Here is a 16,097-nt window from a genome sequence, read left to right as displayed (position 1 = left end):
CACAGGACCAAGAGCTGTCAGACAGGATGGATATTTAATGAGAATATGACTGCTTTTTTCTGAAAGGGCCACAATTTAACATCCGGTATGGTGTCTTGAGCCAAGGCCTTCCAAATCTGTCCTTTACATACTACCTCCTGGAGTTTTACATCTATGTCTGTGCCCCAGTACCCTTTCCTTAATTTCTAGCTTTGAATAAACTCCCCCTTATTACTTAAATAAGTCCACTTAGGGTGAGTTGGAAAGACTTTTATTATTTTCTTACACATGTTAAAACATACTACTGTTAAAGTCAAAACTTTCCATGTACACTAAAAGCCATCTGGTGTACTGCAAATACCATGCATTCCCACTTTGAGACACAATCATTCAGCAGGCATTTTTTAAAAAGATTTTATTTATTTATTTATTTGACACAGAGAGATAACAAGCAGGCAGAGAGGCAGGTAGAGAGAGAGAGAGGACGACGCAGGCTCCCTGCCAAGCAGAGAGCCCGATGCGGGACTCGATCCCAGGACCCTGAGATCATGACCTGAGCTGAAGGCAGAGGCTTAACCCCCTGAGCCACCCAGGAGCCCTCAGTGGGCATTTTTGTGAGCCTGCTGTGTGCTGGAAATGTAGATGCTGAAGGACACCACCCCTGGCCATCAGGAGGCCGATGGCCGATGCTCACAAATTCTTTAGAGTGATGATGTCAGTCATAAAACATTTCCATGTTACCGAGAGTGAGTCATCTAAAAATGTGTGGACAAACCTTGTTCACTAAGGAAGAGTTGATTTTGTTGACCAGCCAAGTAAATGTTCTTCCGTAAACGGCCTTGGCCATTGCATCTCTAGCGTAGACAGAGAGTTCTAGTGTCAATGGGCATATTACCTGAGAACAACAACAGGGGCATCATTACAGAGGCTTAAAAAAAAAAAAAAGCCCATCCCTTTCTGAGTTTTCAAATTAGCCTTTAATGACGGCCAGTGAAGGATAGGTGCTAGGGGAAGACACCACCCCACTTGCAAGCGTTCAGGCAGGAGCCCAATACGTGCCAGGCATGGAGCTGCTGAGATACAGCTCTGACCCAGACAGATAATTCCAGCCTCTGTGGGTTCACAGTTGGGGGATGGGACATTGCTGCACACAGTCATGTTGCAAGCTGAGAGCAAAGTGAGGAGATACCTATGGTGTTTTAGGAGGGCGTGGGATGATCAGGAAGGCTCTTTGAGGATGTGACTCCAGGAACTGAAGGATGAGAAGGTGTTGGGAGAAGCACAGGGAACAGTGTTCCAGCAGAGGGAATAGCACGTGCAAAGACTTCATGGAGGAAAGGCATGGTGAAAGGGAGGCATGGGAGTTTGGTGTAATAGTTCGGGATGGGGAGGCTGAGGCAGGAGGCCCCAGAAGAAGCTGGAAGGCTGGGGTCTGGCCTCCTCCAGGACCATCCTCCTCCTCTTGCATGAGGCAGGCAGCAGCCCTAGGAGGAAGGGCAGGTCCATTTCCACCTAGAGACATTGTTACCTCCTCAGTTTTGGCTTCAATCTTTCTGTGGGTGAGAGCTTCCAGAAGGATGGAGGGGTGGACTCCCAGGAGCTGAAAAAGTGGAAACCAAAATGCCATTCAGTGATTGGATTTGATTTTTGCCAATGTGTAAAGAACTGGTGTGATTTCCAGGCCCAGGATTATATGCTCTAACTGATAAGCTTGATTAAATGCAAAACAGATCACGTACTATCTCATGTCCAGCTGGTTTTACCCCCTCCCTCACTTGTCCCATGCTCTTTAATTTTCCTGGGCAGTACCAGCCAGATGGACATGGTATTAGCCACTTGGGACCTAGGCATCCAGCTGCCTCAAGCTCCCCCGTCCTGCCCTTCCATCTCCAAAAAGGGCCAGGCCTTCCCTCTACTCTTCAAAAGTGGAACGTCACCTTGGCAATCCATTTGATCTCATGGGTGTCTGGTATGGTGGCACAGCCTTGGTGATTCTCTTCGAAACAAATGTTTCCTAGGTGTAGGACGCTGGCAATAATTCCAAAGAGATTCTAGAACGTTGGAAAGGGCGAGGAGAAGGGGGAAAGAGGGGCAGCAACCTAACTGGTGAATGCCATCACAGGAGACGTCATCACAAGGAAAACCACCCCCGTCCCAATTTCAGTCCTGAGCTCACAGAACCAAGCTGATTTCCTCCTTCCCCTGAAATCAGCCTCTTACCTACCTCAGATGTTAAGGAAAGAGGGGTAGAGAGCTTCAGCACAGGGTGGAGAGGAAGCTTTGCCCATTCTCCAGGATAAGACACTTCTATTTTCTATCTTCCCTACCCCCTCCCCACCAATAAGCCATTTCCTATGCAAATGCCATGATCCAAGATATATATATTTACATAAATATGATATTTTAAAATTATAATTCTGGCCCTTGAAAGAATAGTTTTAGCCATCAAAAAAAAAAGGATGTAAAAACACAATGTTTATAAAGCTTACAATTTGCTCCAGTTTGTTCAAAAATAGAAGTGTAAATAAGATACAATCCTGCTGTTCTAGGGCATCTTAAGTATTTGAGATTAGATTTGAGAGAAGGAAGAAACATGACCTCCTCTTCGCATACAGCACCGGGAAGTCTTTCGTCTGCCCGATGAAATGCAGAATGTACAGTTTAACATTGGAATTTCAGACAAGCAATGACTAATTTTGGTCCCAAATGGTGCCTCCAAATGATGGTGACCATTAAAATGCAGCTAGGCGTGCTGGATTTTTATTGGCTGAATCTGGCAAGCCCACTAGGTGGCCACCAAGATACCAGCAATGTTTTGTCAATCCCAGACCCACGGACCAGCAGTTCTGCCCTTGGAGCTCATACCTCGAGGTCATCTTCAGTAAAATCGATGACAGAAAAGGCACTGGAAACAGTTTTCCAGTCGTTCTTGTCATTAATAGATGACTCTTTGGCACAATGACCCTGTTGACATAGAATTGGGTTGCTTAATGTCATTTTTATAGGGGCAGTGAGCCATGCCCATACCTAGCCTTGAATTGGAGGTTGTTTTTTTTTTTCTATAAGCACACAAGAGCTAGTAGTTCTAGAATGTTCTAAATCATAAAAAGGTAGGTTTCGCTAATCAGCTAGCAGAGGGTGATTTGCTTTTTTCAAACTTATTTAGAATTTCATCTTTATCCTGGGAAAACTTTGAAAGGTACACATTAGTGGTATATCTCTTTGAATATGTGTGTGTGTGTGTGTATGTGTGTGTTTTAGTTTTCCTTGTCATATTTGCCAAATAAATAGAAGATGCTTGTCTCAAGAAACATCTGCTAAAATATGCAGGGAAAGGACAGCCCTGAAATTCAGAAAGCATCTTGATGCTCTTACAACCTCCAGCAGAAACTACAGGGTGGGACGAAGTGAAAAGAGACCCTCACTAGAGAAAACAAAAGTTTGGCATTTAGAGAGAGACAGCTGACGGATTCAATCCCCAGCAGAGATGTGATGAGATGTTCCACCACTTTAGAAGTTGTCTTTTAGATAAGACACACACCACCAAATGTCACAATTTAAAGGGAAGACATCTAGATGAGGGGTTTTTTGCGTGGTTTTTTTTTTTTTTTTTGGTTTGTTTGTTTTTTGCTTTTATAGTACAGGGTATCCCTGGATTCCTGGCTATCTGAAGATCTGTCATCTTCAAAGATTTTCCTGTTACACAGGGAAACCAGAGGGGCCGTAGCATGAAAATATTCACCAGTGAACAGATCACTGTTAAATCTGCAACTTCCCAAATATCCCTCCCCCCTCCCTGTTCAACCAGCGTCTGTTCCCACCCCCACCAGGATGGGGCCAGCTTAGGTCAGTCCCTGCAGGACACCTAGAAGTTCAGAAGTAGTATGGGTATACTGCCAAGCAAAGTCAGGAAGTCTGTCAAAGTTATGAGAGAACACAAAATTGAACAAAATAATACTGGTGCATCCCTTGAACCATTTCCAAAGCTGCCGTGGCATGAAGATCTGGCCAAATGAAACAGAACCAGAAAAATATCTGCAAGGATGAAGACAAGATACATCCCAAAAGGGAATGATTTGAATATCAAAGGGTTAGGAGAAGCCCTTGGGTAAAAGAATGAAGCCCACAAATACTTTTTATAGATTGACCCTCTCTGATCAGGCTATAGAAAGTCAAGTGTGACGCTACCACACAGCTTTGTTAGAAAAATTTGGTCCTCAAAAAAAAAAAAAAATCAAATTTGAGTTACTCTTCATTCTAACAATCAGGACAAAGTTTGTAAAAGGAGATTATAGGATTCTTTTGTCTTCATTATATCGCCTCATTTTTCAAGATAAATTTCAGTCATGCCTATTCTTTCTCCATGACTTACTATGAAATGTTGGTCCTTCTTTTACAAGATTCACTTCCTAAGACCTCGTTCTCTTTCTCAAGTGATGTCCCCACTGGCACTCTGCCAAGAGACCTCCATTCAAAGCCAGGCCCAGTAAAGAAGAGAAAAATCCAAAGATCTCAGGGGAGAAAGGTGCTAGTGGCGTCAAAGATTGGTAGGTGCTGAACAATCTAGACCTTCCCCAGTCTTCTTGCTGGCTGCAGAAAGAGTAATGGTTGGGGGAGAGGTTACATTCTGAAAGCCCCTTTCACAGCGCTGGATCCTAGGAATGGCCTGAATGCTTTCTGTAAGGAAGTATGTTCATTTTGCAGCCAACAAGTCTCAGGATGGGAGGCGAGGAGGAGGAGGGCCTTTTCCTAATTAGTTTTGAAAGCAGGATGCAGCACGGGCTGTGGACATGGGTGGACAGCAAGTTACCTTCACACTTAGACCAGCAGTTCTCACTCCCGCTGTGACTTAGAATCACAGAGGATTCACTTAATTACACCAAATCATGGGGGAGTGTATAACACAACCCTGAGGTTCCCATCCCACCCCAGACCAATTAGATCTGGATCGCTGGAGGGTAGGGGCCAGAGATGTGTGAGAGAGAGAGTGTGCGTGTGTGTGCATGTGTATTGATAAACCTCCTCTGGTGATTCTAATTTCAGCCAGTGCTGAGAACCCCTCACCTAGAGATCGGTTACTTTACCAAGATGATCTACCATCTACCTGCCAGGCATAAACAGAGGGGTTATGGTAAGTGTCCATAAACCAGTCTGTAGGATACCTCCAGAGTGGTAATGAGAAAGTTCTTGGCCATCCCACAGAAGCTCCCACTAACACCCTTGATTGCTGCCTCCAAAGGGCCACCCAAGCCAGGTGCTTCCAACCTGTGAGAGGTATTTGTACAGCCGGGGGTCCCGCTCAAGTCCCAGGTATGCAAGGAGCTCCTCTTCACCACCATCCAGCAGCTGATAGAAGATGTGGAAGTTCCTCTCGCCCTGGTTTTGATAGACGACTCGAGACTTTTCTATCAGGTAACTGATGATATGCCCACCTACGGGAATGCCCTTGAGAACAGAGCAAAAAAGGCACAATGACAATAATAACTAAGCCATTCCCTTGCTGGTGTCTTCTGAGGCAGGGAAATTCTGAATTCGAATGATGGTTCTTCTAAGCCTAGCGTTTTCTGGCCTCTTTTTAAAAAACATGTTTGCCTACCCTGAGGTCATGAGAGAGATTTTCTGTACTTCTGTCTAGAAGTGGGATTATTTTACCATTCAGGTTTTGAAATTGGTGCTTGAAATTTTGTATATGGAGTGAGGTAGAGGGTCAAAGTTCTTCTTATTCACATGGATTTTCAAATGATAGCACTATTTACCAGCAAGGCACTCCTATCCCTATTCAGTCACAGTGGGCCTCGGTCATAAGCTAGGGGACCATATCTTATGTGGAGGACTTTGCAGACCCCATTCTGGTCCACTGGCCTGTTTATATACCCTGTTTATATGTGCCAATAGCACACTTTTATTTATTTTTATTATATTATATTATATTTTTATATATATTATATATATACAATATATATAATATATATATTATATATATAAATATATATTATATTTATTTTTAAAAATTTTATTTATGTGTGTGTGAGAGAGAGTCCAAGCAGGGGGAGTGGCAGAGGGAGAGGGAGAAGCAGACTCCCTGCTGATTAGGGAACCTGACATGGGACTCCATCCCGGGACTCTGGGATCGTGACCTGAACTGAAGGCAGCTGCTTAACCGACTGAGCCATCCAGGTGCCCCCACACTATTTTTAAGAATATTCCAGCAGAGGATTTGTATTCCAGAACATATATAGAACTCCTGCAAAGCAAAATGAGAAAAACAACCTACTTAAAAGTGGGCAAAAGGCTTTAGCGCCAAATTTTTAATTGGCCAGTTATCTGGACTTCATTTATAATTAGGGAAATACGAACATAAAGCAGAAAACCACTGCACTTGATCAGAATGTCTCAAACCAAGAGGACTGGCAATATCAAATGTTGATTAGGGTACAGAGAACCCTGCTGGCCATGAGAACTGTCATGCACTGTCCTAACATCGCTGGTGAGAGCCCAGCAATGCTACTTCCAGGCAAGCACCCAACATAAGTGACCACCAATATCTACTCAAGGACACGTGCAAGGATGTTCAGAGCACTCTTTGATAGCCCCAAATCAGAAAAGCCAAATGTCCATCAACAGGTTAACAGATAGTGAAGAGGTCACATAAGCCAAGAATGACCAGCTGCTACACAAAGTGACACGAATGAAACTGGCAGGTAGAATGCTGATGGAAAGCAGCCAGACACAAACTAGAACATACTGCATAATTCCATCTACATGAGGCTCAAGAACCAGCCAAATTCATCTGATTATAGAGGTTGGAACAGTTGGTAACTTCTGGGAAGGCAGGCACTTTCAGAGAAAAGCAGGAGATTCTTCTAGGCACTAGAAATTTGTACATCTTCTTCTTAATAGATTTTATTCATTTATTTGACAGAAAGAGAGGGAGCACAAGCAGGGGGAGTGGCAGGCAGAGACAGAGGGAGAAGCAGACTCCTGGCTGAGCAAGGAGCCGGACGTGGGACTCAATCCCACGACCCCAAGATCACGACCTGAGCCAAAGGCAGATGCTTAACCAACTGAGCCACTCAGGTGCCCCTAGAAATTTTTCTCTCTTGATCTAAGTAGTGGTTATCAAAGGGAGATACACACAAGTAAAACTCATCAAGCTGTACTCACGATTTGTGTCCTTTTTAGCATGTGTGTTGAATATCAGTAAGAAGCTTTAAAACAGACATAACTATTCCATTTTTTCCAAAGTCTAGGCACACTTCGCCAGAAGTCCACGTACAGGCCTCCGGGAAAACCTTAGCCAGTCTTGCATCACTCCACTCTACGCCCCTCCAGCGACTATTCTCTGGTCCAAGTGACGCGCTTTGTCACCGGGAATTCTATGTCCTTGAGAACTCTGTCCACCCGCCCCCTACCTGCATCAGCCCTATTTAAGCTCTGTGCAACATACGACCATACTCTCCCGTTATGTGTGGTCTTTGGTTTCTTCCATACCACAACAACAGAGCCGAGTACTTGTGACCGAAACGATAGGGTCCACAAAGTCTAAAACACAGACCACCTGGCCCTATCCAAAAACGTTTGCCCACCTATGCCATCTAATTATGTATGCCCAAATAATACATTGTTTGCATGGGCTTGTTCTCGGGCCTCACCCCGACACACAGGACATTCCTAAGACTCGACCGTGTTCTGTGCAGCTAGCTGCCATTCATCTGTTCTTGCTGCTATGCGATGCTTCCCTGGGTGGGCAACCTGCCATTGCGTTGATGGACACTCAACCCTCTGGGTGCGTTGGCTGTTCCCAGTCCTTTTACCATGATGAGCAGGGCTCTTGTGGGCATGCTTGCAGATCTACAGGAATATCTCCAGGAGAGGAATGGCTTATGCGGATTTCAACTTCCATGAGACAGTGTACGATTTTCCAAATGGGTTGCACCCATGTACTCCCCACTGGCAACAGGTTAGAGTTCCTAACGGTCCACATCTCCACCAACAGCTAGTATCACCAGACTTCTTAAGTTTTGCCCCCACCCTAGAAAGTAGGACATAGTATCTCATTGTGGTCTTTATTTGTATCTCCCAAAATAGCACTAAGCCTGGAGTTTTTACTTATTTGAACCACTAAAGCCCTTCCTCCCTTGAGGAACCTTGGGTCAGGCTGCTGTCACTGGCCGGTTAAGGGGTCCCCATGAACCAGTAATAGGAACTTCACTGTACCTTATAGTCAAACTGTATGTCCATGTATTTTCCAAATCTGCTGGAGTTGTCATTCCGGAGTGTTTTGGCATTTCCAAAAGCCTTGGAATACAAAGTGAGGGAGACAGGGACAGACTGAACCAAACTGCGATGAAAGTTCACTTGAGTCCACCGTGCTCATCAACTTCCTACCCCCAAATGCCATGATTATGAAAATGGAGGGGAGAAGGGGGGCGAGGGATGAAAGCCATTCTTTATCTTCTAAGAAGAAACCACTAAGTATAGAGGATTTGATGTCAAATCCTGGGATGGAGCTAGAGAGGAGGGAAATGTGTCTTCTCTCTGGCATCCAGTCTAGGCATGACTACGGGCAGATATCAAGGAAACTACGTCCTTGCTCTTCCAGAAGCTATAGTACCAGACCCCTTTTTATATTGAAGAGGTGAATTGTTCAGACCATAGGTCCATTGGGAAAATTCCTTCGGCCACAAACATCTTTACCATGAAGGGCAACAAAAACCCACAATAAAATAACCTGTTTGAAATCGTCCAGCAAGTCAGTGAATTGCAATGGCGGAATCATCAAGATGACTCCAGTTAAATAAGAAAATATTAATGACTTTAGTGACTACTAATTCTGCTGGGTGCTTTGTATCCATCCAGCTTGTTTTACCCTCAAATACTCCTAAGAGGTAGAAACTACGAATAGACCCATTCTACAGAAAGGCAAACAGAATCTGGGATGTGCAGTGATTTGCTGAAGCTTGCTGGCACACGGTGGCCCTGGGATCAGCAGCCATGCCTGCTGGACGTCAAAGTTATGTCCTTAACCATGATCCTGCCCTTGAGACACCTCTGCTTAACACCCAGATGATGATCTGCCCAGGCAGAGGTCTCCTTAAGTAAGTCTCCTTACTTAGTGACCTCCCTAGAACTTCCCCTCCACAAATCCTCAAAGATCACTTACCTCCAACACAGGATTGGAGAGCAGCAGTCTGTCACGGGCTATTTGGAGTGACTCGGTCATTGGGCAGGTCACAGCAAAATACTGCAGAATCTTCTTGGAGGCCTCTGTTTTCCCTGCCCCGCTCTCTCCAGAAATGAGGATGAAGTGGTTGTTTAGCTCAGAGCACATCATACGGTATGCGTTGTCAGCTATGGCATAGCTGGAGGAGTGGGGCAGAAATGGAAGGACCAGGAAGGGACCATGCCGTTGCTTCCCTCACCTGTGATATCATCAGAGCTCCCTGCCTCAGGAAACCACATCCAGACAAGGGGTACAAAACCCTGACTTCAGATACCAAACTCTCACCATGACCCATTGACTGATCATGCATAAAGTATTCCAGAAGTCAGTACTCAAACAGCTGAGTTAAAACGGAGAATGTGAATAATAGTGGACATTTCTTAATAGTGGGATGGATTTATTTGGAAAAAAATCCAACATTTCTTATAAGAACAAACCAGATATTAATTTACATCCCCAGGAGACGTGCTATTAGCTGTAGGTGGAAATAACATCCCATCTAAGTATTTTAAACACTCGGTGGATATACGAAGATCTCGTGTTTCTTCTTTCCCTCAAAACCTTCTGTAGTAAGAGTATAGAGACAAGAAACTGAAACAATCTTAAAAGCTCGGGGATATCTACAGAACGAGACATAAAACTATTATAAGGGCTTTATCTGCAAAGATGAAGACACTAATCTCCAGAGACACTAATATTCCCATGTGGCTGAGTTTGAAAGCTGGTTATTTTGGACATTGTTGGTAGTAGTGATGCAAAAAGGTTTATAAATCCCTTAGGAGGTGAACAGATGAGTCACCAAGAAAAATGGAGGGAGAGCCTAAATATTAGTCCAGCAGTCAACCAGGGAGAACTGAGATTTCAGCAAAGCCCCAGTCACATATAGATGGGACAGGATCTGAAGCCCTACTACCAGCAGGGATGCTCCTTAGCTGTCATGACACTCAAACACCAGTAGATGGCACTGTAGCAAACCTCTTTACAGAAAAGACACCTCCAAAGCCTCACTCTTGGATCTCTCAGCAGGTGCAAAAGATTCCACCCCTCATGATATTTAAGCTGAGAGTCAACCATGATTTGATGTTTTCTACTGCACTGAAAGACAGTTCACAAGAAGGCAGCTGTTTAAGTGAGGTATAAAACCTAATGAGCATTCATCAAGGATTTGGATGAATGAATGGGTGAGTGAGTGGATGGATGGATGGATGGATGGATGGATGGATGGGTGGATGGATGTGTGAGTAGGAAGGAGGGAGAGATAAAAGAAAAAGAGGAAGGAAAGAGATAGGGAAACACTATTGGTGACGCTCGTACATGCTACTTACACATGTGGTGGCAGTTCAAAGAAATTGACCCCTTGATAAAGTTCCATCTGGCTCACAGTGTAGATTCCAAGCTCCTGGTATGGGTTCACAGACACAAGGAGGGTCCCAATATAGGTCTAGAGGAACAGACCAAAGCACTAGTGAGGAATCCCGGGGTGCAAACAGCTTTAGCAAAAGACCATCACATGCTATGACCCCCCACACATTCATTCCATGCTGGGGATATAAAATAATAAATAAGACAGGCAGTGTCTCTGCTGTCATGAAGTTTCCATGTGTGTGCACGGGGTGGGGGTGGGGGCCCAGACAACCAACCAAGGGATCAAGACAGCTTCAATTAGGATGGTAAGAAAGGTGTTCCTAGGGTAATGAGAACGCGAATGACCAAGGAAGGCCACCTTAGCTCTTGGGCTTAGGGCAGTCTTCTCTAAGAAGGGGACTCTGAGCTGGGACTTGAAAGATGAGGAGCCACTCATGGGAAAAAAAAGGAGGAAAAGGGACAAATGTGACAGGCTGACTGTCCTAGAGGCCAGTGTGGGAGGGGAGAATGGAAATGGTAAGATATGATGTCCGAGAGGGAGCAAGTTCCAATGACACAGGGCATGAAGAACTGGGGATTTATTCCAAATGCAGTGCATGGTGCAGATATCACTCTCCCTACTGATGTGAAATACCCGCTTCAGACTGTATGGAGAGCTTTCAGAAGGGGCCGCCGCGCTCTGATTTATGTTTACATGTCGCTGAGGTCTCGCTGGCCACTGAATAAAAGCAGGGTGGGTATGCATCCCAGGGGTATCGGGGGGGGGGGGCACTCCCAACACTCACATCTATTTCCCTGGATTTCAGTGTGGGATTCTATTATGAGTCAAGTTTTTCAAGGGCTTCCATTTGTAATAGGACCAACACAGTTATGAAGACACAAAACTCTAACCTTGGAAAGAGAAAACAGTAAATGTGTGGGCTCCTTTGAAAATGCATCTGTAGTTTTCCGATTCTGAGTTTGTTCTGGATTTTCATTCCAGAGTCTGCAGTTTGGAGGTTCCCAAGATTACACTAATTATGCCTGAAATCATTCTCACCAATATTTCTAATCTCTAGGATCAAGTTAGAGAATGGGAACAGATAAGAATACTGTATTTTGATGAAAATTCAGCATTGCTTCCAGCAGTAGAAATCTTTCAGGATAGAATATAGTTTCTGAAGAGTCTCTCTGTTCAAACTGGAAACAATTTATTCACGATGATCCTACAGTCCCATGTATACTTCTCCACACCACGTTCTTTCTCCTTTGCTTATGTATAAAATCTATTTCCACAATTAAAAATATATACTGTGAAAAGCCCTTTGCTTATTTCTCCTAGTAACCTTGGTTCCAACTGCAGATTAAGTCACAGTCACCGTTAAAAACAAAATAGGTGCAAGACAAATATTTTTAGATTGGGTTTGGTTGTCTAATTTACTCTTAGTAAAAGCTAGTAAGATTTTAGTAAAGTTAATTGCATTTAATAACACCCCATCTCTCTCTCTCTCTCTCTCACACACACACACACACACACACACACACACACACACACACACTGTGGAGTTTACGCTAAAGGAATTTACCTGAAAACCGACCAATCAGATCAAAGTGTGTGGGGGGGTGATTAATGGGGAAGTTAAAAACTGACCGCCCCTAGAAGGAACCAGACCAAGCTAAGAACAGTTCTGGTAAAATGTTGCAGTCTTGACTCTTGAAGATTCATGGGATGCGGTAGACATCTCTTACGTTTGCCTGTCTCGTATCTAGACCTCCTTCTTCCAGCAGATTCCTTTGAAGAACCTTCCCCAGCCCCATCCTACAGTAAGGTCCACACCTGCCTCGTCCCTCACTTCCAGGGCTGGGCCTGGGTAAATAGCCTGGCCAATCAGAACATTCCTCATCCTTGCTACGGGAGGATTGGTTCAGAGATAGGCACATGACCTAAAATGGGCCAATCAGAGCCAACCAATATCTGTGTCTCTGGGGAAGACTTGCTATCGCCTCTGTACCAACATCAGCCTGGTCCTGGGGGCCACTTTGCCACCTTGCCACCTTTCAGAGTCGGCCCCAGAAAGAGACCATTGCAAAAGGGTGCAGAGAAGCGGGATGGAGAAAGAGTCCTCGAGGCTCTTCAAGACTCATCACCCTAAGACCCTAGATCTGTTTCTGGTCCCTAAAGTGACATAGGTAGGTAGATTGCATCTTGGGGGTCAGACCTGTTTAAACTGGGTCTCTGTCACTGGCAAACCTAAAAGCCTAACACGAAGGATCGGGATGCATCTGGCAGTTGTCCCTTCACCCGTCCCTTTAGAGGCTGACCTAATAGAGGTATACTCTTCGCTATCATTGAGGCCGTGAAGAGAGGCGGGGGTGGGGCGGAGTGGGGGTGGGGGAACCACCAGTCTAGGAGAACAGCTGAGAAATGGGCTACGTTACATAGATGAGGTTCTCGCTGAAACGCTTGCGAAGATTGTCCAGAAAAGCAGATTCGCTGGTGTAGGCATCCAACAGCACAAAATCCTGCACCCCGACCTTGTCCCTGGCGGTTAGCGCGCCTTCCATGTGCAGACGAATGTGCTTCCTCCTCACTTCTTCTTTCTGCAGCAAACAGAACATTCCTCAGCGGCTCACTTACTCTGTAGTTCCTATTGCTCATCTAATATGGGCATAGCAAGATACCCAACCCTGGGGACGGTAGAGCATGGAGATTAGATTTGTTCTCTGTTAAGAGTTTACCATTGGTTAGAGATACAAGGGGGATGGTAGTAAAAGCATTACAGTAACATCAACAGCTCCCTGTTAGATACTACGCTATGTACCTGCCTCTATTATCTCCTTTAACCCTCATTCTAACCTTATGAAGTTATGTGCTATTACTGTGCCCATTTAACAGATGTGGAAACTGAGGCCAGAGACATTAAAAAACATGCATACGTCCTGCCAAAAGGCAGAGTCAGGATACAAACCTAGACAGCTTGGCCCCAGAGCCTGCTTTCCTCACCATCACCTTCTCAACTGGATGTTAGTTGCCCAAACTTGCTGTGTAATTCTGACATGAATGATGAGGAGTTTGGCTGGAATGGGAATTTCTTGTTACTGGGGAGTACTCAAGGAAGGACAAAACTGGAGGGTCCTCTCCCCAAGGCTGGGCTTCAGACCTCCCTGGAAAAGGAGTGGTTGCAGGCCCACTGGATGGTGGAGACTCTCACTGCAGAACTGGTCCTCTGTTACCAGGCGCCAGAACCACCCTCCTAGGAGGGCACAGGGGTGCAAAGGGAATCAGATCAGCACTGGGCAGGAGACCTGGTGCTTGACTGAGTCAGGAGGGCTGCGGGAAACAGCTCCCTAGGTGTCCGGCAAGCTGAGGCTAGAAACTGAGGGTGTACAGAGAGTGGGGGCCACGGGGGGGGGGGGGGGGTGAGGTCTGTGTTGGGATGAGTGCGCAAGGCAGTGACCTGGCCCAGGCTGCAAGGGCACTGAGGGACTGTGCCCTGGACACACAGTCAACGCATGCCCCCCACCCACATAGTGCTGCACAGATGGCTGTGCAGGGGAAAGGAACAAGCAAAACATAGAAAAGGAAGTCAGGAAGACAAACCTCTGGCTATCGCAGTGTCCCTCCAGCGCCCTCTAGTGACCAAGATTAATATGCTCCCTTCCAGGAGAAACGCTTAAGGAGGCCAGTTTGTTATCACAAAGCAAGGACTGAAGTATGTATCTGGATCTGAGAGACAGGAAGGAACTTGACACCTGCTATCTTTGGGTATGCAGAGCATCTAGAATAGCTGAAGCAGCTTTGAAAAAGGAAAACAAAGCCGGAGGACTCGCGCATCTTCCCTTGAAGTAATCAAGACCATGTGTCGATTGGCTTTTTTTTTTTTTTTTAATTTTATTTATTTGACAGACAGAAATCACAAGTAGGCAGAGAGGCCGGCAGAGAGAGAGAGGCAGAAGCAGAGCTTCTCTGCTTCTCTGCTGAGCAGAGAGCCCGATGCAGGGCTCAATTCCAGGAACCTGAGATCATGACCTGAGCTGAAGGCAGAGGCTTACCCCACTGAGCCTCCCAGGCACCCCTTGGTTGACTTTCAACAAAGGTACCAAAACAATTCTTTACAGGAAAAGAAAATCTTTTCAATAGCGCAAGAATAACCAGATATTGTAATGAAATACATTTCATTTCAATCCCTACCTCATAATATATTTTTATATTTTTATTATACAATAAGTTATAAAATAATGCACTTTAATAATATAGCTTAAAAATGTATGTTCATGATTTAATAAATTTATATATTATGTAAACTTATATACATAAAACTATAGAATTTTTAAATATATCTGTATACTGTATAAACTTAAATATGTAAAACAATATGTAGTACTCTATATCTATATAATGTATAAATTTATATATGTAAAACTACATAGAACTTTTATATATCTATATACTGTATAAACTGACACATGAAACTATATAGAGAAAACTTACTGTTTATATATAAATTTTATATATAAGAAATTCCTATTTCATAATAAATGAAGATATAAATTGATAAAAACATGTATATGTTATACATGTTATTTTATAACATTTTACTTGTATATATACAAAACTTGAGATGAATCTTAGACCTGAATGTAAATGCATCATCTATGAAGCTCCAGGGAGAAAACAGAGGGGAATATCTCAGCAACCAGAGGAAGGTAAAGTTTTCTTATGACATGGGAAGAAATAACTATAAAAGAAAAGGAAATCTGACTTCATCAAATATAAAACTTCTCCCAAAAGACACCATTAAGAGAACAAATAGGCAAGCCACGGACTGGCAGAAAACATTCACAAGATATATCCCTGCAAAGGATTTGTATCCAGAATAAAAGACTCCTACGGCTTAATAACAAAAAAATCAAACCCAGTAAAGACTGGGCAGAGTACTTGAATGGACACTTCATGATGGAAGATAGACAAATGGTAACTAAGTGTGAAAATGCTCAATGTCATTAGTCATCAGGCAAATGAGAGTTAGAACCGCAGTGAGAGAACCCCAGAGCAGTTCGAATGAAAGAGACTGACAACAGCAACCATGAGCGAGGATGTGGAACAGATGGAGGACTCCTACATTGCTGGTGGGAATACAGAATGATAGAATCACTTGGGGGAAAGGTCTGGCAGTTTCTAATAAAGTTAACCGTGCCCCTGTCCTTTGATTCAGCAGTTCCCTTCCTGACTATTTACATAAGGGAAATGTAAACATATAGTCACAAAGAGACTTGAACATAAAGGTTTACAGCCACTTGATTCATAATGGCCCCAAACTGGAAACAATCCAGATTTCCATCAGCTGGAGGAGAATGGATGTGGAATCTGTACAATAGAATGGGTACAGCGCTAAAAGAGAAATGACTGGGACGCACGACACAGATGACTCTCAGAGATGTTATGCTGAGTGAAAGAACTCAGGCACAAAAGAGGGCATGCCCTACAGTTCCATTTATATGAAATTCTAGAAGCAAAACTAATCTGTGATGAAAAATCCAAACAATTGTT

At 44.2% G+C, this 16,097-nt stretch overlaps 1 protein-coding gene across 1 annotated transcript in view; it reads right to left on the bottom strand.

Annotated features, from left to right (window-relative positions):
• The window catches only part of MYO1H (myosin IH), a 104,336-nt gene that overhangs the window by 32,667 nt on the left and 55,572 nt on the right, over positions 1-16,097 (bottom strand). Inside the window, exons 3-11 of the mRNA XM_047697180.1 lie at positions 12,986-13,147; positions 10,528-10,643; positions 9,143-9,341; positions 8,197-8,277; positions 5,245-5,424; positions 2,845-2,943; positions 1,917-2,030; positions 1,508-1,579; positions 755-874 (exon numbers count right to left, since the gene is read on the bottom strand). Of these exons, the coding sequence (XP_047553136.1) occupies positions 755-874; positions 1,508-1,579; positions 1,917-2,030; positions 2,845-2,943; positions 5,245-5,424; positions 8,197-8,277; positions 9,143-9,341; positions 10,528-10,643; positions 12,986-13,111 (1,107 nt within the window). The 5' untranslated portion in view covers positions 13,112-13,147. The remainder of the gene's footprint in view (positions 1-754; positions 875-1,507; positions 1,580-1,916; positions 2,031-2,844; positions 2,944-5,244; positions 5,425-8,196; positions 8,278-9,142; positions 9,342-10,527; positions 10,644-12,985; positions 13,148-16,097) is intronic.

This window comes from Lutra lutra, chromosome 12 (assembly GCF_902655055.1).
Source record: "Lutra lutra chromosome 12, mLutLut1.2, whole genome shotgun sequence".
Taxonomy (NCBI): domain Eukaryota; kingdom Metazoa; phylum Chordata; class Mammalia; order Carnivora; family Mustelidae; genus Lutra; species Lutra lutra.
The sequence above is the reverse complement of the archived record's forward strand: the minus strand, read 5'-3'. Positions and strand labels throughout refer to the sequence as shown.